The sequence below is a fragment of the Amphiura filiformis genome, chromosome 1 (genome assembly GCF_039555335.1).
Source record: "Amphiura filiformis chromosome 1, Afil_fr2py, whole genome shotgun sequence".
NCBI lineage: Eukaryota > Metazoa > Echinodermata > Ophiuroidea > Amphilepidida > Amphiuridae > Amphiura > Amphiura filiformis.
The window spans coordinates 13,195,088-13,220,164 of record NC_092628.1 but is presented as its reverse complement, the minus strand read 5'-3'; the positions used below and the strand labels follow the sequence as shown (position 1 = coordinate 13,220,164).

General features: G+C 36.9%; 1 protein-coding gene across 5 annotated transcripts in view; it reads left to right on the top strand.

Annotated features, from left to right (window-relative positions):
* Positions 1-25,077, top strand: part of LOC140156584 (homeobox protein OTX2-like) — a 96,269-nt gene that overhangs the window by 4,369 nt on the left and 66,823 nt on the right. The window contains exon 1 of one of the 5 annotated variants that reach the window (XM_072180004.1): positions 24,254-24,297. The exons of the other annotated variants lie outside the window; for them this stretch is intronic. Coding sequence (XP_072036105.1) covers positions 24,269-24,297 — 29 coding nt within the window. The 5' untranslated portion in view covers positions 24,254-24,268. Of the gene's footprint in view, positions 1-24,253; positions 24,298-25,077 lie in introns of those variants that run through there. 5 annotated transcript variants of the gene reach the window in all.

Here is a 25,077-nt window from a genome sequence, read left to right as displayed (position 1 = left end):
TCTTTTGACTTCGAGCAAATAGGAAATTGGTTGAACTAAATATGTAGTCGCGGTAATAGGTGCCGCACACCACCGCTAGACACACTGAACAGCCTCAACATTTTAAACCTCACAGTGCTGCATGCTGCACTCGATAACATTTTATTAAAATGTTCTAAATTTTACCCGAACTTGAATTAATTAAATCAGCATACAAATGCGTTTTAGCATGAAAGACAAATCTGTGTTGGTTTGGCGGTATTCGAGATGAGCGCTGACATTTTCAAAAGAAAATATGGAATTTCGTGACTGTCTGCTGTAATCATGCCTGCGTACAGAAAAAGCTTGACATGTATCCCCATACCCCGCCGCGCAACAGACTCATAATTGCTACCCTATCATTCCCCGCGCATCAAATTGGCACTTGTGTATATAATTTCAATTGGAATATAGTTTAATTTTTCAAATTGCAATTGGCGATATCTTATCACGGTTGGTTGGGTTGCTCACCCTGTTTGTGTAATCATTACTGATGAAAAAGAAACCCTCGCATCACGAATCCACCCTTCTTGTTCCCCCCGCGTCGTCATCGTCATGATGCGGCGCGTCTCTCTTGCGATGCCGCCCACGGTTTATACCCGAATGCCACGCCACAATCATCATGATCATCACATCATCATAGGGACCTAGCATTTGCCATGATAGCATAGTTAAGTGGAATATATGTGAAGCTTTGGGCCGTCACAAATTTAATCTAAACAAAATGATATCAGACCCAATCAATCACACTTTAAAGCGAGATTTGATTTCCGTTGGAACCGTGACGCAGTGCGGGTCCCTTGCGGGATTAGCGCGCGAACCGGGAACCGCCTTACTAGCATGATGGCTCTACGCTTCGCAAACTCGCTACACTGCGCTGATGAGTGCACAAATAGATCCGGTGTGCATAAGGAGAAAGAAAAATAAGACAAGACTCTTAATTTGTCATATCAATCTTGCCTTCACTAAACAAAATTCACGATTCAATGATGATTTGTAGATAATTGTGCGAGTTTGCTCTCATTAAGATTGCTCCAATCAATATTTTCACACATTTTACTTTGGAATGTTGTATACAGTGAATTTCTTCATGATCATCATGTTACATTCCAAATGGGCTATTCCATTTAAAATCCACACTACCCATGTGGAAGATTTTGGAAATATCTTCCACAGGGGAGTATGAATTTAAAATGGAATGAGCACATTAGGCAGCTCCATTTGAATTTCATGCACCCTCTAAGGGAGAGTGAGTTTAAAATAGAGCTGCTACTGTGTTCATTCCATTTGAAATTCATACTCCCCCTGTAGCAGATATTTCCATAATCTTCCACAGTGGGTAGTGTGAATTTTAAGTGGAATAGCACAATACACATACCAGATCTATCACGATAGCTACTCGGCGATTCGAGATCAAATTAAACTCACTGAAATTCTTATTTTATCAAGTTCTAATTTCCGGGCCTTAAGTCAACAAGGCGGTGCCCCTAGTGCAATGAGGGATCTTTAAGCCGACATTAAATCTCCCTTCAGGTTAGAGATCCAGCACTCGTAACTTGACTTAGCGTTACGCGCAGATTTTCACTGTTTGTTTCGTTTCTCGGGAGAGCCCGACTAATTGTTTCGCACGGCAGTGATCAAGACAGCTAAACATAATTAGTGTTTCCGCCTGTCAAGTTTGACACTTGGTCTATTTATCATGACACACATCTTCCAAAAACACTATTAATTTTGTATCGGTTAAAGTAGTGTATTACCTAGGCCTATGTGGAAAAACAAAAATGATAGATTCTGAGACTCAAGAGCCACTGGACCAATTTGAAGGGACACAAACTTGAAATGAAAAACAAAATCCAATGGAGCATGAAATATTGGAATCTATAAAGCACATACATCACTGCCAAGTTTATATACCGTACATAAGTTATTCGGCTGACGGCATACGTGTTATCTACTGAAGATAGCACTTTTTGTTTCGTCACTTGAACTAATATATGAGATGCGACATCCAAACGGAGCGATGCAAAAAGCACTTTTTAAAAGGGCATTTCGTGATCAACAGCCTCACCCCCTACGTTTCACAATTAAAAAAAAGTTGATATTTTTATACCGCTGGAAACCTCTGGCTACATAATGTTTATGCACCAAAATTTCTTGCAGATTGATTCGCAAAATATCGTCAAATTTGAATTTCGTTCTGGTATACCAGAACGAAATTACAACAGTGGCCTATGGAGCAGTGTAATACACATAATCATGTATAACTCGCAAAGGCAAAATCGGAATCAAATGAAATTTTGGGAATAAGCTTTTTTCGTAGATATCTACTGAAAAATGTCATAAAAAGAGGATGCAAGGATCAAGAAATCATCCTTTAAGTTATATACTTTTGATTGTTATGGTGGGTTTTCATTAAATTCTTATTTCTAAATAAACAATGTGCTTAAAACGAATCCATCCTGTATAATGCTATCTACTGAAGATAGCGTTTTCTTATCCGGTTTTTATCTCGTCATTTCAACTGAAAAGTTTTGCAAGAATGAATCTACGCGACTCCATGCGGAGCAGTGCAAAATGCATTTGAAGTAATTTACTTTTGAATCTAATAGTGGGTTTTCATTTACACTCCAAATAATCAAACTAAAAGTGTAAATATGGCGATCGTAACTTGTATAAATTGTAAAACCACTGCATTAAATAGATCTTGCTCTGCACTGTTTATAAAATCAACATACATGACAATGAGCTATTGTAAGTGCAGTTAGAGGCAAAAATGTTGGTTGAAGGGTGTGTCTCCGTTGCCATGGCAACGGTGCAATGTAAAGTTTGGAGCGGAAATGTGGTTTAAAGTTTGGTGCGGAATTGTAATAAAATCTCGTATAACATAATAAAAATGACAAATTGTTAAGAATAATTATTATATGTTTATAATAACAACTAGTGACAAAGCATTTTTAGTTAATGCTTTCATATATACCATAAGTAACTTCCTACAACATGACCCAAAGCACTATTTTATTCGTAAAATACCAAGATTCCAGAAATCGAATGCTAAAAATGTACAAATGTAATATGAATGGCCATATGAAAATTTACTTTTTAGTACAAACACGCCAATTACTTGATATCAGTGCATAATTATCAACATTACTTCTTGCAATGTATTGAGATTTGTTTTCCCATCAAATAAGTTGCCGACGGTTTATCAAAGCTACAAAAGAATACATTGTTTAGCATTATTTTGAAGGTGTCATATATAGCAACTTGACATACGGGACAAAATCCCCGACCTAAACCGTGTTCATTTCGGCACCTTGTGTCCATGTTTTCATCCGATGTTTTCGTAAGAATCGGGCTGAATTGATTCTGTAAACATTAGCCATCGGCCAGGCCTTCAAACATGTGAGATGTCCTTACAAATGTTTTATCAAAAGTATGTTCATAATATTGTGATCCAATTAAGACCGCAATGTCATTTCAGTCTTATTTGTATATCTGCTTGTGTATATTTTCATTTTGAGTGAACTCGTCATGTATGGGAGAATTTCACGCATCCCGTTGATAACGTTTTCTTGTACACGAAAAGTATTAAAAATCGCACTTTTACGGCGATAAATATGTTTTAAAATACCCGTGTTTGTTTGTTTGTTTGTTTGTTGGGGAGAGGTGAGTATTTTCTGTATGAAAGAATTAATTTATTCATGCCTTTGTGATTCTGATACCACGAGAACATAATTATATGACAGCCAATATTTAACTTGGGCATTTTTTTTTCTGACCAAAAGTACAAGCCATAGTATGCTTACAGGAATGAGTAGACCACCAATACAAAAAGCCATGCATGGTGCTTTTAATAAAGGACTATTAATGATTGATTCGTTTGTTTATCATGATTATTACTCGCATTTTTATGGTTTTCTGTTTTGCAGTGAGCATCATTTTCATTTTGACAAGCGCTGTGATATTTCTTTTTGATGTAATAAAACATTATGCTCATTACCATGTTTATATGTATGTGCATCATCAAGGATGTTAAATATCAAAAACTCTGATATCCAGAAAGATTGAATTATTACTAGGCATGTATATGGTCGAATCCAACGAAAAGTGTACACGGCATGTTCAGGGCCATAACTTCAAAGTATTAATCAATTGGCATTCGTTTTTGTATTGTGTTTATTCGCCTTGATCATACGCTTCGCGCCATATATAATAAGACCCCTTCTGTGAAAAACTTAGACACAGAGACCCCAAAACATGCTATTTTTACCCATTTTTTCAAAATATTTCTTAAAGTATTTTTAAAAACATCTAAATCAGTTATGAAAAGAAGTCATTGGATTGAATCTAAATTGATTTCCTGAAAGGTGTGTATTCAAAGATTGCCTGTTCAATTTTTCACATATTTGTACATAATTATGAATTTTTTGTGATAATTTTTTGAGTGGTATTTTTTTACATTACCTACGAATACAATTTTTCATAGCACCAGATATATCTTTAAAAAATGGAAATCACTAATAAATGCGCAATTGATACAAGCTTTGATGTGTCCAATACTGAAATGCATTGCATGCGGACATCTTTATTAGTGGGTTGAGCTGCCAGAAATTCTAAATGGCACAAAGGTAGGTTTGGTAAAAAATATGCATTACCTCCGAATACATGTTAAAAGCTGTGCCATTTCCACAAAGTGAGAGAATAGTAAACAATAGTTAAGCAATAGGTGCAGGGTAATACACTCTTTATTTCTACCAAGTTTCAATAACCTGCGTTTAAATATTTCTGAGATGTCAACAATAAAAGCAAGTATTCGTAGGTAAATTTCGGTAACCGAATGTTACCTACGAATACACTTTTTACATCATGACAGTATTGTGAAAACACCGCCATTCATGCCAATGCCCATATTGGTACATAACGAAGGCCTGTATGTTTGCTATCAAATCATATGTCAATGAAAGTTGCGAATTCACATACATGCCCACCATGCAAAACTGAATACGGCTTAATTGGTGAAAAATATGTACTGAAATAGACGACGGTCTGCTCATTTGAAAGAAAAATCAGATTCAAAGAAGATTAGAAGGGGATAAATACTTGGATTTGTCAACTGTCATGTGTGCTTCATTTTAAATGTTTACCGACCTTCTGGTTTCTTAGTAATTTGTGTCCAAATTGATTTATTCGAAGGTAACTTTTGACGTTTTCGCTAAGGTTACCTACGAATACCATGGAAAAACGACTGTTCTCATTGTCTCATGATCTAGACAACACATTGATGGACCCTGGTATAAAGCTAATTGTAGTTGCCCTCAAACGAAAGGCCACAAGACGTAACTGACTCCAAGATGGACTTCACAAGTCTGCAATAACGGTTTTAAGCGATTTGTGTGCAATTAAGCAAATTAAAGTCACTTTAGTGCCTTTGTTTCTTACTTTAATCCTCTTTCAACCGTTGTGAACCGACATTATTAATACATGATAGGGTCTAAAGTATCGATAAACGCACATAAAGAAAATAATACATTCAAAGTGCTTTATAAAATGAAGTTTTGATTGCGATATCCACCAAAAGTCTAATTCTTACCTACAAATACTGAAATGTTACTTACGAATACAGCATAATACATGACATGTGTAATGAAGTGTCCCTACCAATGGAAATTAATTGTCAAAAACTTTAAGCGGTACCCCAGGACACTATTATTACCCATATACGGATTCATTCAACAATTATTTATTATGTAAAATTGCTGATTAACTACTTGTATATCAAAATGAAGTGGTCAAAATCTTGCTAAAAGAATCAAAAAATGTTTGATCTAAGGTAATAGCATTTATTCATTTGGATGTACCATCTGAAAGGGATCTAAAAACTACCATTTTATTAATTCATTACCATAATAGCAAAATTTAAACATATAAACTCAATATAGATATTGTTAAATCGCTCATGTTACCTTCGAATACCCGGGTTTCTTCACCTTTTCATTGTATAAAGCGTTAGGTGTATGCGTATAATTCCTAATATTCTTGAAAACATATATCATACTCGTTCTTATACAATGTGTAAATTGATTCATACTCATTTGATAAATAAAATACAGAAACTGACCTAAACTTCATTTTCAAAAATAAACTAGCATAAATTGACTAAGATCATATTGATCGCGTTATAAAAATAAAAACAAATATTTTCTGGTTGAGTTAGCATTTTCCTGACACCCTGTGGTCTGCATTACACGAAAAAAGCGTTAATGGGAATATTCCATTTGTTTTAGGTTGATTAGTATTGCGATAGTGAAAGCATCCTAGTGGTATTCGTAGGTAACATTGGGTTTTGATATCACATTTACTATCACACGTCCTGGATTTATTTTTCAAGATTAGTAATGGCACTTTTGGTTCCTATAAGGCCAATATGTCATCAATCAATGGGCAAAAGGAAAAAATTGTGGAGACATTTTTATTTCGGACTTAAATTTTTGGCCCGTGGACACTTTTGGTTGGATTCGACCATATACTCATTTTAAAGGCCTAATCTTTGAATATGATCATCAAATTCCACAAACATTTATTTCTTGTTGACTTTTTTCAAACATTTTCCTTGGCGTATACACGGCACGCGTTGAATGGGTTATCATAATAGGTCCATACAATTCGAGTTGAATGATAATTTAATTGAACTGATTTGTCTCGAATTAATCCCGCTCGGTTTGATGTGAACCACACCGTCTGTTATTCGACCAAAGATTCGAAAAAAGTATGAAAAAGTCCGACTATTAGTGTAATTATATGAGATAAAGGCTTACAAGTACTAACAACAAAGGCTTATTTGTTTGAAATATTTTGACTTCGCGAGTTAGTTGGATTTTTTGACTGGAATCCCTTAAATCGGCTTATTTTTAAAATCATTGTTCAGAGCAGATAATTTTATTTTATGATGCGCATTCGCAGGTGCATGGCTGTGGTGATGGAGTACGGGTATGGGCGAGGGTGTGATGGGATGTGTGATGGTGTGGGGTGCAGGGGTGGGCGTGTAGGGGGTGTAAGTGATCTAAAGTCTTCACAAAAGGTACCGTAACGAAGCTGTTACAAATTTGGCTACAGCTTCGGAACTATTACCGTAATCGTATTCATACCATAGAAGGAAGGGTGGTTTATGTACGCGCATTTTGACACCTCATTTGCCCAATTCCGTTCAATATCAACTTTAAGGTGGTACTACACCCCTGGCAAATTTTGTGCTTATTTTTGCATTTTTCTCAAAACTTATAGCGCGTTGGTGACAAGTAAGATATGTATATTATAGGGGCAAGGATTACAACTACTGCACTGGAAATTCAGCAATTCAAGGCAAGTAAGTTATTGATTTATTGATCAAATATTGGTTTTCCCTCATTTTTGACTGTAACTCCACAACTGTTGTCTGTGCTGAAATAAAATTTCCAGTGCAATAGTTGTCGTCCTTGCCCCTATAATAAACATATCTTACTTGTCACCAATACGCAATAATTTTTGAGAAAAATGCAAAAATGGGCTCCAAATTTGCCAGGGGTGTAGTACCACCTTAACACAGCAGGATTTTTAAAAAATCAACAATCCGATCCATGGTTATTGAACGCAAACATTGTAGCATGACCCGCCACTTTCTTCGCGCTGAATACAAAATGCTGTCTGTACTGCAATTTTAAAATTTGGGTTTTTTTTTCTTAAAGAAACTTTAAACTTAAACTAGTTACTTTTTGTGAAGTCGTGTGTACCTGTGTGCATAAATCTCGGTATAAAAATCCAATATCAAATACTAACGCCCTTTCCATGATTATAACCCTCAGTTTATTGAGTCCATGTAAGACTACTATAAATGTGATTTGATCAAGCAAAATCAGTCGGAACTCGGAAATATTGATTTTGAGATATAGCCAAACAAAGAAATTGAAAATTTAATATACGAGTTCCGACTGATTTTACTTGATCGCATCACAAATGTTGGTCTATCAATTGTGGACGCTGCATGTATACACTCTCTTTTAAGTTGCCATATATATGTACAATCTTAAATGGTGCTACAAAGTACCACAAAAAAAAAGTCCACAATAACTTATTTTTTTAAGAATATACCCGGTACCCCTACACGGGTGCTCGTATATATACGTGCGGGCTTCTGCGCTATCTTCAGTAGATAGCACAGTCGGGAAGACACTTGGGTCCGATTTCTCGAAGCTTGGCTGGTGATCAGGCTTCCGACTCCAAAAGGCTAGCCCTGCCAATGTGGATTCATTTTATTGATTTATCTTTCTACTTGATGTGAAATTGTAAGCAATGGTATAGGACTAATTGAGCTAGACCTGATGGGTTAGGAAGCCTGACCACTAACCATGCTTCGAGAAACCGGTCCTTAAGGCTGCGTTCACATAGAAGTATACTATTCGGGTATACGGTGCACGTTTTACAGGTGCACGCGTATATAGTTCAATCGAGCAAGGCAATTTCATAGTACCGGGTCACATAAGGCTACGATCACATAGAAGTATACTATTCGGGTATACGATGCACGTTTTGCAGGTGCACGCGTATAGATTAAATCGAGCAAGGTAATTTCATAGTACCGGGTCACATAAGAGCTATTCGAAAAGGCCGTATACCTGCGTATGGTATAGTATAGTATAGTGGGAATCGCGCGTGTTCGATTTTAGTGCAGCGTATACCGTCCAAATTTTAAAAACCTAAACCATATGTGGGCAAATTCATTTTTTTAAATATAGATGCACTATCTAATTCTGCACATTATGACACCTCATTGAATGCAATGTGACCTCAAGAAGTAAAGTTACAAGCATTTGATAAGACGAAGAAAATGGGTAAACTGACATACTCGCTATTCGCTATACGAAATACGCTCATTCGATCAGGCTGAGTTCACATAGTATACTCCTATATGAACTCAGCCTGATCGAATGAGCGTATTTCGTATAGCGAATACCGTATACCGTATACTTCTATGTGAACTCAGCCTAATGGCCTAAAAGCCTCCATAATCAAAAGAGCTAGTATGTTGTATCAAAAGAGAAAAGCAGACAGATCGTTGAATTCAGTCTATAAAACGGCATTATATCTCTGTGGATTACCGATTGTTTTGTCGTGCTATAACAACTATTAAAGTCATCAGCAATTGCAAAAATGTATAGGCTACATCCGCAAATGCATTTATGCCAGATGAATGATGCAAATGGTATCACAACAATGATATCAATTCCGGGAGTAAGCCTTTATGATTTACATTTCTTATAACGGCCTGTCATGCCAACATGCTGCGGTGAGTTAAATTATTTCTGTTGCTTTTATACGTTAAATTTTCTTGTATTTGTCTGTGCGATTTTTTACTATAACAATTTTTAGGCCTATAAATGTCATAGAGTGAAGTGCAAAATTTTATAATAAATACATTAAAAAAATTCCTCACCAACACCTTTTTGAGGTTCAAAACACAAATTACAGATTCAAAATGGTTCGTTTCAATGCTCACAATTGAAACAATTGCCAACAAAAACCTATCGATAGACCATTGTGAAATGATATAGTTTATAGTGGTATGGTAATTTATACGCATTATGATCATATCAAAACAGATTGAGATCCCTTACCAGGCGTTTAGACACTCTATTACTTAATCATTTATACGTCATTATTTTCACTCGCATAAGCTTCTGATACCCGTATACAGTTACCGTTCATCTATCAAATAACCTGTTTTATATCACCGTCATTATTGCACCCTAACGTAAAAATCTGTGCCGTGAAAACGGCAACTCTTTTCATGTAAAAGAGTGAGCCAAAATAGTGAGTATTTGTGCACTCCAAAAAGAGTGAAAATCACTCCAAAAGAGTGCAATTTTCATTCTTTAAGGTGGTACCACATCCCCTCCAAAATAACTGCACACTGGTTACAAAAGTTATGTATATTATAGGGGCAAGGAACAAGTGGTTCATTATATTAAGAAATGAGGTACATTCTAGCGGTACATCTTTTCTTATCATAAATAACGTACCGCTTGTCGTGAGTCACTGAAATTCCAGTGTAGTAACTGGATTCCTTGCCCCTATAATATACATAACCTTTGTTACCAGTGTGTTATTATTTTTTGAGAAAAATGCAAAAATAGTCGCAAATTTATCAAGGGGTGTAGTACTACCTTAAGGACCACTCCAAAAAGTTACCCCTTAGGCCTATATCATACCTTCAAGAGTAGATTTCACTCTTTGGGTGAAATTTTACTCTTTTGGAGTGCATATAGATCTCACTCTTTTGGTTCACCCTTAAGAGTATAAGTTAGCTCAATCGATAAGGTGTTCGACTCTGGTGCGAGAGGTTGCGGGTTCGAAACCTGGCGGTGCCTAGTACGCTCACGTGGAAAAATTGAGTTAGCTTGAAATTCCCCTGGACAAGGAACTCGCTGCTAATTTGTCTCGTTGTAACCCGTACGAAACTCGTGGAGCCGATCCTGGTTGCGATGGTTTTTTGTGCAATGTCTAGGGTGTGCGCTCTTGAAGCAGCAAAGTCCCTGAATTGTTGTTTAATAGTTTGTGGAATGATGTGGGGCCGTAGTGGTCAGCGACAACCTGTAAAGTGTGCTGAGGCTTGTGGATCAACGTCTAGGCGTTGTGCCTGTGCGTAGCGCACTATAAATCACTGCGCTTTTTTAGTACATAATAGGCCTATCCTTAGTGTAAAACTTTACGAGAAGAAATAAAACTTGAAAAAAGAATTGAAATTAAGACAATATGACTGACTGGTATTGGTTTAGTATTAGTTATAGGACATGTTTTCAAATAATTGTGGGCAGTATCAGAAATTTATTACGGGTGTGAAACCCACAGTCCGCATGCCAAAGTGTCTGTATTTGTGTGAAAACCGCCAGGTTGTCAAAATACCGTGGGAGACTTACCCGTCTAATATAAACTCGGGCGTGCGCAAGACGCGAGCGGCGCGTGCGTTCTAATTATTAATTAATGAAATATTCCTACTTTGACCGGTATTTATGAGATTAAAAATCTTCTTTTCAAGATGTATTAGGTTTGAATACGAGGATGCAACGGAGTGGAAGTAGGTCCTGAGGCATTACGGAAATCATATTTGGTGACAAAGACATAGAACTTTAATATTTCAACAAAATTAAGACCATGACTATAATGTATTCAAATTTGTATTAAGAAATGATTTGATTTAGATATTTCAGTCGAATGATTGTGTTGTTGTTCGTCAACGTTTCTTTAAATATTTCTTATTTAAAATGCTTAAAATGTTGAAATAACTCCACTCAAACTTGCATAAATGCTGACAGATAAAATCGTGATTTTTAAGGCGGTCAGTAAGTCAGAATCAATTCGTGCGTGAAATCGTTTATGGATATAATATCATAACACATTTTTGGCAGAGAAGTCTTGGGATTAAGGGGGTTTTCCACGGTTAGTTTTTTCTCACACATCACGTTGTGGTTTATACACGCGTGTGGGTATATAGTTTTCAAGATCTTACAAATGACATACAACTGTTTTTCTAAGCATTTAAAGGTCAATTTTGAGAGCCACAACGCCCAATACTTCGCGATCGCATGTACATTTACATGTAGGCCTAGTAACATTATATAGATTTGTGGTCATGAAGATTTGGTTATAACATTTCTTGAAGATTTCGACCTCCTTCGTGCAACTTTCGCAGAGAAAGGATTAAGCATATTAGAAAAGGTTTAATTTTCCAGATTGATTTAACACATTTTGGGTACAATATTTATTTCCGGTTGGTGATCAGAAAGAACAGATTGCACGAGATTTTGGTTGAGATTTGAGGTTTTGGACGTCGGTCAATGGCTAGAATGGTCAAAATTAAAAAGACAACAATACCAGCATGAGTTGGGATTGTATGCAAGTAACTATCCATGTAATATTTCTTCAGCAGGGGGCTTTTTTTTAGTAGTTTACATACCAGTCCTTATTTATGAACTTTGAATAAATTGAATTACCACAAAAAAGAAAAGAAATTGGTTTCATTAAACAATATCTATACATAAGAATCCTTGATTTAATAAGAGCTTTTATATACACACGTATATAGTTGAATTGGCTGGGGAAACGTGTAATAGAAATCAGTCGACTCGGCTCGAATTTTGTTTTCTTTCTCATGCATTTAAGAAACAATGGAAGATGGAAGGGAAGGGTCGCCCTTGGGACTTATGAGAACGATGAAGTGAATCAATTGCATCCTAAAATGTCAAAGAAACAAAAAGCAATAATGTCTATAGCTACAAAATATAAACATGATGGAAAGATGGCTGTATTGGTTTTGCTGTCTACAAAAGATAGTTGTCGTAGTCGAGTAGAAGCTGAAGATATTTGCTCGGTCTACGTCACGTGCGTTTTTTTCCGTCAGTGGAGTAGCTGGGATATTTTATCAGGGGGGCAAGTCCATATTGGAGGCGAAGAGCTAACTTATTTCCCAAAACCGACGAGCAGAAACAAAAGTTACACCTAGTTTTTAGACGCAAAATTCACAAAAAACAGCTTTACAACTACAGTACAAGCAGGGTGGGGCACAACTGCCAAAGTTTCGTCAGTGGGCGGTCGCCCCCGTGTCCGCCACTGCTTTTCGTGTCTCAATGATTGAGTTTTCGAAAAAGATAAATTGGACTTGATTAATACTATCTACTGGAGATAGAAATATGCCTTGATAAGTGCTATAAGATATGAATATGCTTATGCTATCTACTGAAGATAGCACTATGCCTTGATTAGATCGTTCGTCAGTTGCATGGAATAAGCTTCCTTCAAACATTTGTATCAATTTTAAATCAATGAACCTGACTGAATTTTAAAATGCAGTTCTTGTACTTTGCCTGAATAATATGACTTGATTAATGCTATCTACTGAAGATAGCAATAGGCCTATGACTTGATTAATGCTATCTACTGAAGATAGCAATATGACTTGATTAATGCTGTCTACTGAAGATAGCAATATGACTTGATTAATGCTATCTACTGAAGATAGAAATATGCCTTGAATAATGCTGTCTACTGAAGATAGCAATATGCATTGATTAATGTTATCTACTGAAGATAGCAATATGACTTGATTAATGCTATCTACTGAAGATAGCAATATGACTTGATTAATGCTATCTACTGAAGATAGCAATATGCATTGATTAATGCTATCTACTGAAGATAGTAATATGTCTTGATTAATGCTATCTACTGAAGATAGCAATAACACTGTAGTTATCTACTGAAGATAGCAATATGTCTTGATTAATGCTGTCTACTGAAGATAGCAATATGACTTGATTAATGCTATCTACTGAAGATAGCAATATACCCTGATTAATGCTATCTACTGAAGATATGCTGACTTGATCATGCTGATTAATGCTATCTACTGAAGATAGCAATATGATTGGATTAATGCTGTCTGCTGAAGATAGCAATATGCCTTGATTAATGCTGTCTACTGAAGATAGCAATATGACTTGATTAATGCTATCTACTGAAGATAGCAATATGACTTAATTAATGCTATCTACTGAAGATAGCAATATGCCTTGATTAATGCTGTCTACTGAAGATAGCAATATGCATTTATTAATGCTATCTACTGAAGATAGCAATATGTCTTGATTAATGCTATCTACTGAAGATATGCTGACTTGATCATGTTGATTAATGCTATCTACTGAAGATAGCAACATGACTTGCTTAGAAGTATCCCATTGCGAAGATATCCATTCAACAATCAACTATCTCTGCAGACAAAGATAAAGTGATAGTTTATCTCTGTAATAAAAATAGTGTCCCCTTTGTTCTAGATAATAGAGTTGCAATTAATGTTGAATAATAATATATAACAATGAAAGGCTGCATCATACAATCAACAGGCGCGCGAAATCTCAATTGAAATTGCCAAACCGTACTTAATGATTTTGGCATATTTCGTGTTTTCATTCTTAGCTGCTAATGGAAGCATATTCGCGTAAAATCATGACTTCAATAGTGCTTCTCAAACCCAGCACGGGGTCTCTCAAAGATTCAAAAGCCAAGTTATATCATAAATATACTTGTATATATACACAACCTATTCAAACGCCTCAGTCAGAATTATCGTTTTGAAATTCAGATCGATGAAACATCGACACAAACATGATACCAATTCATCTAAATTAATCTCATCTTTACCATTTGACGGCACATTTTATTATTTTACCCTTCTTCTTCTCTTTTCCGCTACAACCTCATTAAAACAAAATTTTCAGTTTTTCCCCGCGCTTGTTAAAAACCACCGCTAAAATTGAGCGGCTTATTTCAAGCCTGATTTCAAGCTGCAAGCTCACGTGCGAAAAGTCAATAACTGATAGTTGAACTTTTTTGGTTACAATAGAGCCACGTATACAATAACTTATGATATACAGAGCGTACGAATATGATTTGTATGATACATTTATATTTTTATTAGCCAATTACACGCTCAACCATGTATGTCGGGTCCGGTGTATTGAGGGCAAAAGTCCATGACTTCCTCCCAGGTGTTCCGGTGCGGTACGATATCAATATCCACACCACATAATGTCAAGTGCATTGACAGTGGTTGACAGTTCACCAAAGTTTTCGTGCAATAATTTTCATTTTTTCCAATAATAATGTATGCGTCCACAGTGGAGTAGCGTGAGTCATCCTGGGGAGGGGGGGATGACGGGGTGGGCCGGGTCTGATTGGGGGCACAAACTATGTTCAAATCGATTGGCGGGATACGTGCCCCGTGTCCCTATGACACTGCACCACTGTGCGTCCAAGTGATTAAAACGCACCTTTTATTGGTTTGTTGGTTCTTCATTGACGGTCATAATATTTCGGTGACTTCAGGAAAGCCTTTATTAACATGGTTGATACAAGCACGTGCAGAGCGTTTATTTAGCGGTAAACGGTCTCTTTGTGAACATGATGTGGGGAATTATCATCATGTTGTTGTTGAAAAACAAGGTCGTGTCAAGTCCAGTTTTTGGCGATTCTATCAATAATTAGTTCTGATTTATGGAAGCATTCAAAACCTAGCGACTAATTAATCATGCTATTAATCATTATGATATATAACATCTACCATCCACTCACAGTGCCAGTAATCATTGTGAAAGTTATATAGAATTAGGAGAAAACGTTCGTCCTTGTAAAAAGTGGTTAGAGTGCTATCTTCAGTAGACAGCACTATGCCGGTTACAGTGCTATCTTCAGTAGACAGCATTATGCCGGTCACGGTGCGATTTTCAGTAGAATTCTGCTAATTACATTGTTATCTTCATTAGACAGCATGTATGTACTCTGCTGGTTATATTGTTATCTTCATCATTAGACGACACTCTGTTGGTTACAGTGCTATCTTCAGTAGACAGCACTCTGATTGTTACAGTGTTATCTTCAGTAAATAGCATTTTTGTGGATACAGTGTGTTATAGATCATGTATAGGTGTTGCATCTTCAGCCTGGTATGCCACAGTGCTATCTTCAGTAGATAGCATCATTTAATATTGTTTTTATCTCCAGTACCGTAAAATGGGGTAACTTTGGGCACTTTTGAGAGTTTTTAAACCACTGCTTCCAAACAAAACCAATTGTTTTTCTAATTATCTCTTTTTTGTGACATTAGGGCTCCCTTCTTCTTCTTGAAGTTGAAAAAAAATTGTAATAATTTTTTAAGGGTGTCCTAGGGGTTAAAAAATAGCCTGACCAAAGTTACCCCGCATTTGGGGCAACTTTGGACAGCGTATGAAGGAAAAAAATTAAAAAAATTGATCTTGGCTGTATATGGGCAAGTTGTTGTTTTTTGTGACATTTGACCCCTTGCAAAATTAATCAAGCACACATCCTTGCTCACAAATATCGATTTTTATTTTTTCTGAAAAAAATGCTAAAAATTGGACATGAGTGAGTATTATTTCTTCCAAATATATTTCTTAACAAATTGACACCAAATATGACTAAAAACAATAAAAATATGACCGTTTAAACAAATATATTCGACTGACCGAAGTTACCCCATTTTACGGTATTTAGGACTAACCAAAGCAGCATTTTGCTATCTTCAGTAGATAGCACTTATTGAAATTTATGTTTAGCTTCTAAAACGTGTAGGGCCTCAGCCTAAAAGGTATGTCGTAAACTTATAGGTTAGCAGTGATGTGACACAGATCAACCGAACGTGATAGGGGAACATATTATAACTGTAACCGTATCCAAAGACCGCTTTGAATGGCCGGCTCGTTTAAAAGAAACAGGGGTAAAAGGTCACGATCATCCCCCTCCCTAATTACGCCAATTGATTTAAGCATTAGCCACAAAGCCTTGGTTTTCTCCATTTATTGCACCAATATCATGCGCATGATAGTTAACTTTATCACCGCACATTTCAACCCTGATTTGGTACATCTACTCATGCACGAGAAGCCGACACGTTCACTACACTAAGCAATAATAACACACAAATTCATTGGCAATAAAATTGTCATTTTCTACTCTCCGTTTCATACGGCATCCATGGCATTGAATACACCCAAATACTGCGGCCATAAATTTCGCATTACATACCCCCTGAAGGGGCCAGATCTAAGTTCAACGAGTCGTAGACAATGAGGCACACATTACTACCGGGATTTTTTTACTTTTCTGTAAACCTTGTCTCATGCGTATTGAATTAATGTAGTGAGCTCCCAAGAGATAACCTCAATACGTGCTAATGGACGTTATACAATAACATATCAGAAAAGAGGAACCGATTTCTTATGCTTCCGAGTCTCCCCCAAGTAGCCTTCAAATCAGTCTATAGCGATCTGTATGGATGATATGCTCTTCGCTATGCCTTTTTAGCTTAGCAGTATGTACAAAACATATAAAGTAATTTTTACTCCGCAAAACTATTATATTCGCTGATTGTCGTGTCAAAAAAACGCTAAACCATTTGCAAACTTTTGTTCCTGTTCATTAGCATTTTTGTGATAAATCTCAAATATGTACCCTGATATCAAAATTATATAAAATTGCAATATACATTTTTAATTACACTTGGGGAACATACCGCCATTCGCACACAAAGGGTTAAAACGCCTTGCCTATTAACTCGCTATCCATGATATACCGTATAACTGAGCTACATGTATATTTTACTTCTTCCGTAAAGCGTCAAATCAAGCGAAAATTTATACGACCAAAGAAACACGACGATTTTTCCCTCTCCTTTCTTTTCGCATCAATACTCGTGTAAACTACTCTTTATTTTCATCTCACTTCTCAGTAGTCGACAAGGCTAATGGCAAAACATATAGGTAATAATAAGAAAGGAAAAGAAATCCTGCCCGGGGGTACATTTTAGTAAAATCTGGCATCTATATGGGGGTAAAAGCCTGACTTGCTATGATGATACGGAGCGAAGTTATATCATGCAGCAGAAGCGAGCGCGCAAAAAATAGATGATGGTAAAAGCGAAGTTGCTTGTTGTATCTTTTTCACCGTAACTCACTGGGGGTTTTGATCACCATCACTCTCCCAAGGCGTTCTTTTCCTTACTGTTGATAGCACAAGTAGAAATTGTTAAAGATAGTGAAAAACATGCATATTCCCCACCTCGTATCGCCCCTAGGTCAGTCTTGACTTTCTCGGGCCGGCCATATTGGATATCTAACATCTCGTCCTATCTGTGTTCACTACGCGAGATGGATGTTCCCTTGTGACCTGCTGTAAAATCCACGTGCTCTCTGTGGTTGTGTCTCTGTATATTAAAAGAGATAGATAGAGTCTGACTGGTGATGAATATTTCAGGACGCATCCTACGATACAAAAGGATGTATTCTGTTGTTTCAATCATCAGCTCCTTGCGCTCTTTTGATTTGGTGTACGATCTCCCCTTTTCACATCCTTCACATTCATGCAGAATAAATGTATCTTTTGCGTATGTGTTACATCATAGCCTCTTTTGCTCTGGTCAGACACTTGGGTAAGTTGCGTGTATACATTACTAAAAGGCAGTATTTCTTTTGAATCTGTATCTAGGCATAATAGTTTTTCAATGTATAAAATTATAGAAAGGTGTGAGGAATAACTTTGCCAAAAGAGAGTAATGATGATGTTGACATGATGTTTGGAAGAAAAGTGTACTTCTAACTTCTACGTTCCATAATACAGTAATATTTTTTGAAACAAATTCATCAGGTTTGGTAATTAACGAATCAAGAGAGTTTTTCTTTTGTCAAAACCAATTTGAAGAAAACTTACTAGTTTTTCTTGCTGACAGTTTCGTCAGTGAGCCACTGACTTTATCAAAGCTTGGTGTTGTTGTGATGATCCAGCAGCTGATGACTGGCGGGAAGTTATGTCACTTCCGGTAGCGATGTTAGTCTTGCTAGCAGTCTTCAGAAGTGGATCGGACATGTGATTGTAGATTGTAGACCCCCTCGTGTACGATCCACTTCTGAAGACTGCTAGCAAGACTAACATCGCTACCGGAAGTGAAATAACTTCCTGCCAGTCATCAGCTGTTGGATCATCGCAACAACACCAAGCTTTAATAAAGTCAGTGGCTCACTGACGAAACTGTCAAAAAAAAAACTAGTAAGTTTTCTTCAAATTGGTTTTGACAAAAGAAAAACTCTCTTGATTTGAGTAATATTTAGTGTAGATACGGATTATTTGTATAATTAATTTGGTTTCTTCAAGATTACCCACGTTATATACTTGCTATATTGTGATGCAAATGCTCGTAATGATAAATCAATGCAAAATTAAAAAATAAATATAACGTATAGGGACTGTCCTTAAAACCAGTGGCGTATATTGCCGGGGTTAGTGGGAGAGGGAGGCGATTGTCCCCCGACAAATTTTGGTCATTTTGGCGTGCCCATACATGCAGTTGTAGATTTTTTTTGCCGGGCTTTTTGTGTGGAGAGCTATATATCAATCATGCAATAATACAAATAAGTGTGACCTTTTTTCAGTTTTGTGGACCAAGACGTAGCGGGTCTCGCCCATCAACATTCATTCACTTGCTGGTTACAGTGCTATCTTCACTAGACAGCACTATGCTGGTTACAGTGCTATCTTCAGTAGACAGCACTATGCTGGTTACAGTGCTATCTTCAGTAGACAGCACTATGCTGGTTACAGTGCTATCTTCAGTAGACAGCACTATGCTTGTTACAGTGCTATCTTCAGTAGACAGCACTATGCTGATTGCAGTGCTATCTTCAGTAGACAGCACTATGCCGGTTACAGTGCTATCTCCAGTAGACAGCACTATGCTGGTTACAGTGCTATCTTCAGTAGACAGCACTATGCTGGTTACAGTGCTATCTTCAGTAGACAGCACTATGCTGGTTACAGTGATATCTTCAGTAGACAGCACTAATGCTTGTTACAGTGCTATCTTCAGTAGACAGCACTATGCTTGTTACAGTGCTATCTTCAGTAGACAGCACTATGCATGTTACAGTGCTATCTTCAGTAGACAGCACTATGCTGGTTCCACAGTGCTAGTGCTATCTTCAGTAGACAGCACTGCGCTGATTACAGTGATATCTTCAGAACAATGAGTATTATTGTTGATACAATGTGGCGAATGTGCACCTTCGACATCTACACTGCCACTGCATAAAACCCCATAAAACCACCGGACAAATCCATACATATCGAGTGAATTTTGTTCGAAAGGGGTGACATTGCAGTATGGTTATACTTGTCAAAATGAAACGTATACTCTTATCAATAAAATGATGTTATATACCTTTAAAGATAATGAAAACTTTCTTCTTATCTTCCTTTCTTATTTAAACAATCATTGCACTGAACTTTTTCAGGCACGGTTAGCTGCTTGATATTAGGCGTGTTAAAAGCGTACGATGTTCATTGCACTAGCTTGATAAAATTGCGCTCTTAAAAAGATTTCAGTAGGTGTTATATTGCTATTAAATAAATATATATGTTCAAAAATTTGGATCAGATTGACTCCATGCAACATACGCCTTTTTGTCATAAAATGTCGAAGACACGATCAGCCATGCAACGAGGATTCCTCGCATCCCGTGTCCCCAACGTATTCGAGCACTGATTTTATCTGTGCACAGAGGCTCGAGGTACACGCCACAAAAAACCTGTCGTACTTGTGAGAGTCGGATGAATTTACAAATGCACGATACAGCCCCTATCAGCATGGTCAAATTGTCACGAGCGACGTTTTTTTCCTCCTTCGTGTGTTGTTTTATTCATGGTATAGTTAAGAATGAAGGAATCATCGCATTAAAGGCACTTTGGAGTGATAGTTGGGAGTAAATATGTCGTATTTGAACTCGAGTGTGTGCTTCAAAACGTATCACTTTGCACTTCACGTGTCGAGATGTGGTAAAATGACACTGCTGTCATTTTTGTTTACCTAGCCAAAAAGGATAGGTATGCTCATGCTTCTAACCAATCACTGTTGTAATGTTTTGGGAAATATGTTTAGAAATAACTTAAACAATTGAAGATGCATTGTATATCAATAACTTTACAAAGCAATTCATAATTGTTGTTGTCAAACTGCAATCTGTTTTCAGAGGAGTTCATCAGTTTGAACGCCAAACAATCTATATCCGTAAGTCGACGATGACTACTTTTATGATGATGATGCATGCATGCTTTTGATGATGATGATGACGATGATGATGATGATGACGATGATGATGGTGGTGGTGATGATGATGACGATGATGATGATGACGATGATGACGATGATGATGATGATGATGATGATGATGATGATGATGATACGCGAGCCGTAAAGTATAAAGTATAAACTATTGTTATCTTTCCACATCTTGGCACGACAGGCAAAACAAATTCTTTGCATTCAAAATATTCTTGGCGGGCAATTGATTGGCGGTCCTGTTTAACAAAGTCATTGATTGCAGGCAGGGTGTTTTGTTTTTATTATATAACCAAACCTAATCTCCACTCATGAAAAACATTTTTTTTGGTTCGTTTACTTTGTTTATATAAGCTAACATAATATGGTATCTAGTCCCGGTTGTGCTATCTACTGAAGATAGCAGCAAATTGACATACTTCAGATCATTGTTAAATATTAAAATATGCATAGTAGTATAAAGCAGCATCGCGACCAAATCTTTCATATTTTATTCCCCTATGGTATTACTGCAAATGTCACAGCACCGTGCACAACCTTGGGTAATGGTTTTCTATTTTACTTCAAAATGTTAAATGTGAACCAAAGTACGATGAATGCATGATTAATATACCCAATATGCGACCTTGGTGTGAACTTGGCAACACCTTCCATACCAAGTAACAATAGCTTTCAACTTTTGATTAGAAAAAATAACAATTTTCCGCATAAATGAGCAAACAATGTGCCAAATAAACACGATGTCATGACTGATACATCACATTTTGTATATGTGCATGCCGCGTTGCATTTGATGTCCATACATGCCGATATCATGGTAAAATATCTGAACGTATTTGTTGTGGGCGAACTTATGCAAAAATGGTCATTTCGGAAGTTTATTGGACTTTTTTTCACACTTCCTACGTGTGACAAGAAACTCATTGGTCTTATTTTATAAGAGGTCGCGTGACACGGGTTCTTGAGTTGTTTCTTCAGGAACTTGTTCCACACTTGTAGTATAGACTAGTAGTCCATTAAGAACTGCAGAAGACTCTCAGACGAGGTTAAGGCTATAGGCATTCGCTATTGCTGCCTGTAGGTCCTTCTGCCTATAGGTCCTTCTTGAAGGATTATTCACTTCTGGAAGTGGATAGAAAAAAGACATATTTAACCACTGTTTTTGTTTAGCTCGAACTTGAAAGTTTCCCAGGACCCATATTAAGTCCCAGAATCTCCGGGAGTTCGTATTGTTCGTTTTGGCTAATAACTTTATTCAAACTTTATCATTTTTTGTTGGAAAAACCTCTCCGCTTGCGTTGCGCCGGGCGTTGCCGTTACACCTAGAGAAGGCATCTGGTCGTTTTGCATCGAGGTTTCACTTACACCTCGAACTTATGTTGAATGCTGAAATTGCAAGACATGGAAATACAAAGCTTATCTCAGTAATTCTCAGTAATTATACGAGATCTATACAAGATCCACTCTCAGAAGCACGGAAGTTTGTCTTGAGACAAATCCGGCAAACCGGCCATACATCGGCACACCTTTAGCATGCGAAAAGACTGTGTGTTTACATGCTCAATATACTAATTTCAGGAAAGCCACCTACATTATAAACGTCCATAATAATATTAATAGCAGTGTTTGATTATAAAATAAGTCAAATCTATAGCAGCAAATCAAATTGACGGATAATATCATTATAACGTAAGAAGAATTAGCATTGATACGATTATAATATAGTAAACCTATATTCGTTACAGTAAAATTCCAGATTATTTCAGGATTATCCGTGAAGTTAAGAATTTGCCCATGACCGGGTCCCGTATAATACAACAAGATAGTAAACATGGTAAATATATACACATAGACATGCACAAGGGTTTAAGGAAACCCCTTTTTGAGTTGGTTAAGCGTATTTAGGGTCTATACTTATCAATGTAAATGCAAGATTTTCATTTCAAATCGGTTAATCTGCTAAGCGGTTTTTCTGGTGTTCCATGGTGTGGTGTGCGTGTCAGAAGACTTAACTGTTATCGGACGGCCTATGTTTTTATATACATATTAAGACACGTAGAAACGGGGATTTTAGCAACATATTTAAAACTAAGTCGTGTTGGAAAGGCTTTAGACACGACAAGAGCTGAAGTGAAGTGATATCTTAATAGAAATGTCAAGCGGTTTTTGGAGGAATTTTACAGTTGTGACATATTGACGGGGAGGTTGATATATGGTTTTAAAGCCGTGGTTTAAACCAGTAGTCCCGTCGATAGATAGCGGCGGACGAAGCCACTACACGATTCTTCTGATAATCATGAATATACTTGCTGATGATTTGTGTTATTATGCTGACTTCATGCTAAACATCGCACTTAAAAGCTGTGGATTTATGTTTAAAGCTTAGAGCATCACATTTCAAAATTTGCTGACCACGGCAACATACTTCAATGAACAGTCGCACCCAGGATACTAATAAGGCGGAGAGTTGTTCGGGTGAACAGCAACAAGCAGTATGACAGCTATACTAGAACTCGAATCGTCACGCATGAAAGCACACCAGTGCATTTCTGGTAAAAAATGTCTGAATTATGATGTAATCCAAGTTTGCTTTTGCTGGTCAGAAATGTGACTTCAAAACATCTTTTACCATGTTTACATGCCGAATGTGTTTTGTTTTCGATTTGCCCGCTGTCCCTAATCTTGGAAATGGTGACGAGGGTACAGTTATTTCTTCGCCCCAGAGTGTCTGAAATTGCTTTTGTTTTTAGCTAAAACGACTTTTTTGGCAAAAACGTAGACAGTTATTGTGCAAATCAACAGTTCGTGCCTATGTCTTACTATAATTTTATATTGGTCATTAAATTTCACTTTCAAGAGAACAAAGAAACGCGAGGAAGAAAATATGACATCTAAAAATTTGTTATCTAAATGCCAGAGTATACATTTACAGGCAGGCTATATACGTCGGATGATGTTTTTGCTTCATTTGCCCAACTACTTCAGCCTTCCTCAGCAAGATCTAGCCGAAGATATCCCGTCTGCGGTATGCTTATACGACCGCGAGCAAGCAACGGCTGTGGATATTTAATGCGATTGCCTTCATGGAAAACACTATGGCAAAAATAACACTTTTATGCAACGAGTGCATTAGAATTAATTTGTGTTGAAGACACAGTGAATCATATATAGTGAAAGAAATTTGGCTTGTGATGTATAATATATTTATGTCACGATTTAACGCGGTTGATTTTTTTCTCTGCGCAGGGTAAAAAAATAATGATCTTGGTCAATCGTTTCCGAAATGAAGAGGAAGATGAAACATTTTCAAAGGCTCTTGCGTGGTCATCAGGCCACTAAGCTGTTACACGGAAAGTAAAGAATATATCGTAAAATGTGCTATTCATTTTAAAGGCACACATATATGACGAAAATGGCATATACTTTTCTGTTGCATGCCGAAATCGGCGAAGTTTGAAAGTGTTATGACGATTTGCATACTGTTCAGGTGACATAGGGTCATCCAGAGGTTGAAGTTCGTGACCCCAGCTACTACGTTTCATGTTTCGGGCTCATGGTTTCATAGACAGGTAAACATATGCTTTTATTATAATCATTTGAAATGTGCCTTTAATTATTATGTATTTTTAGTTCGAGTTTTTACGGTATGTACTTTAAAGCAGATATATTTTTCCTTAATGCTTCATGGCAAACTTGTGGTCGTATATAATTTCCAAATTTACCGGACTCGAAAACATTTTTGAGAGCAAAAAGATGTATGATATCATTTGGCATACCTTGTCAGTGTAGAGTTGATTTTGTGTATTTGTGTGTTTTTTTATCATGTTTATTGCTTGCTTTCTTTATTCGGTCCAATTATCTCCAAACGTTTTATTTTACTCCATGGTTTTTAAATTGGTTTCAGGTCCTGTCCTGGTTGGCGAACATGTGTAGTTTTAGAATATGATGCGTATACTTATGTTCACACTGTTTCTTTCCCTGATCTGTGGTGTCATGTATACTGTATACAAAGTGATGATTTGTAAGAACTTGTAGCCTTTTATAGTGTAATTGCATGTGCAATATCTGAGAAAAAAGGTGCAACTTAGAACCAGTTTTGTCCCGCAGGGAACACCCTTGGGAAAAGGGTTCTCCAACATGTCCAAGGGCTCTTTATGTGTAAAAACCCGAAAAGGTTCCTTATAGATTCAATAGTCAATACGGGCTCAAAAGACCACTTTGGAAATCCTTTGGGAAACATTTTTTGAAGAACCATTAAAGATAACCCCTTTTTTTCTAAGAGTGGTATAAAAACCCATACAAAATCGACACGCTGCTATTTATATATTAATAGACGCATTGTTTATATG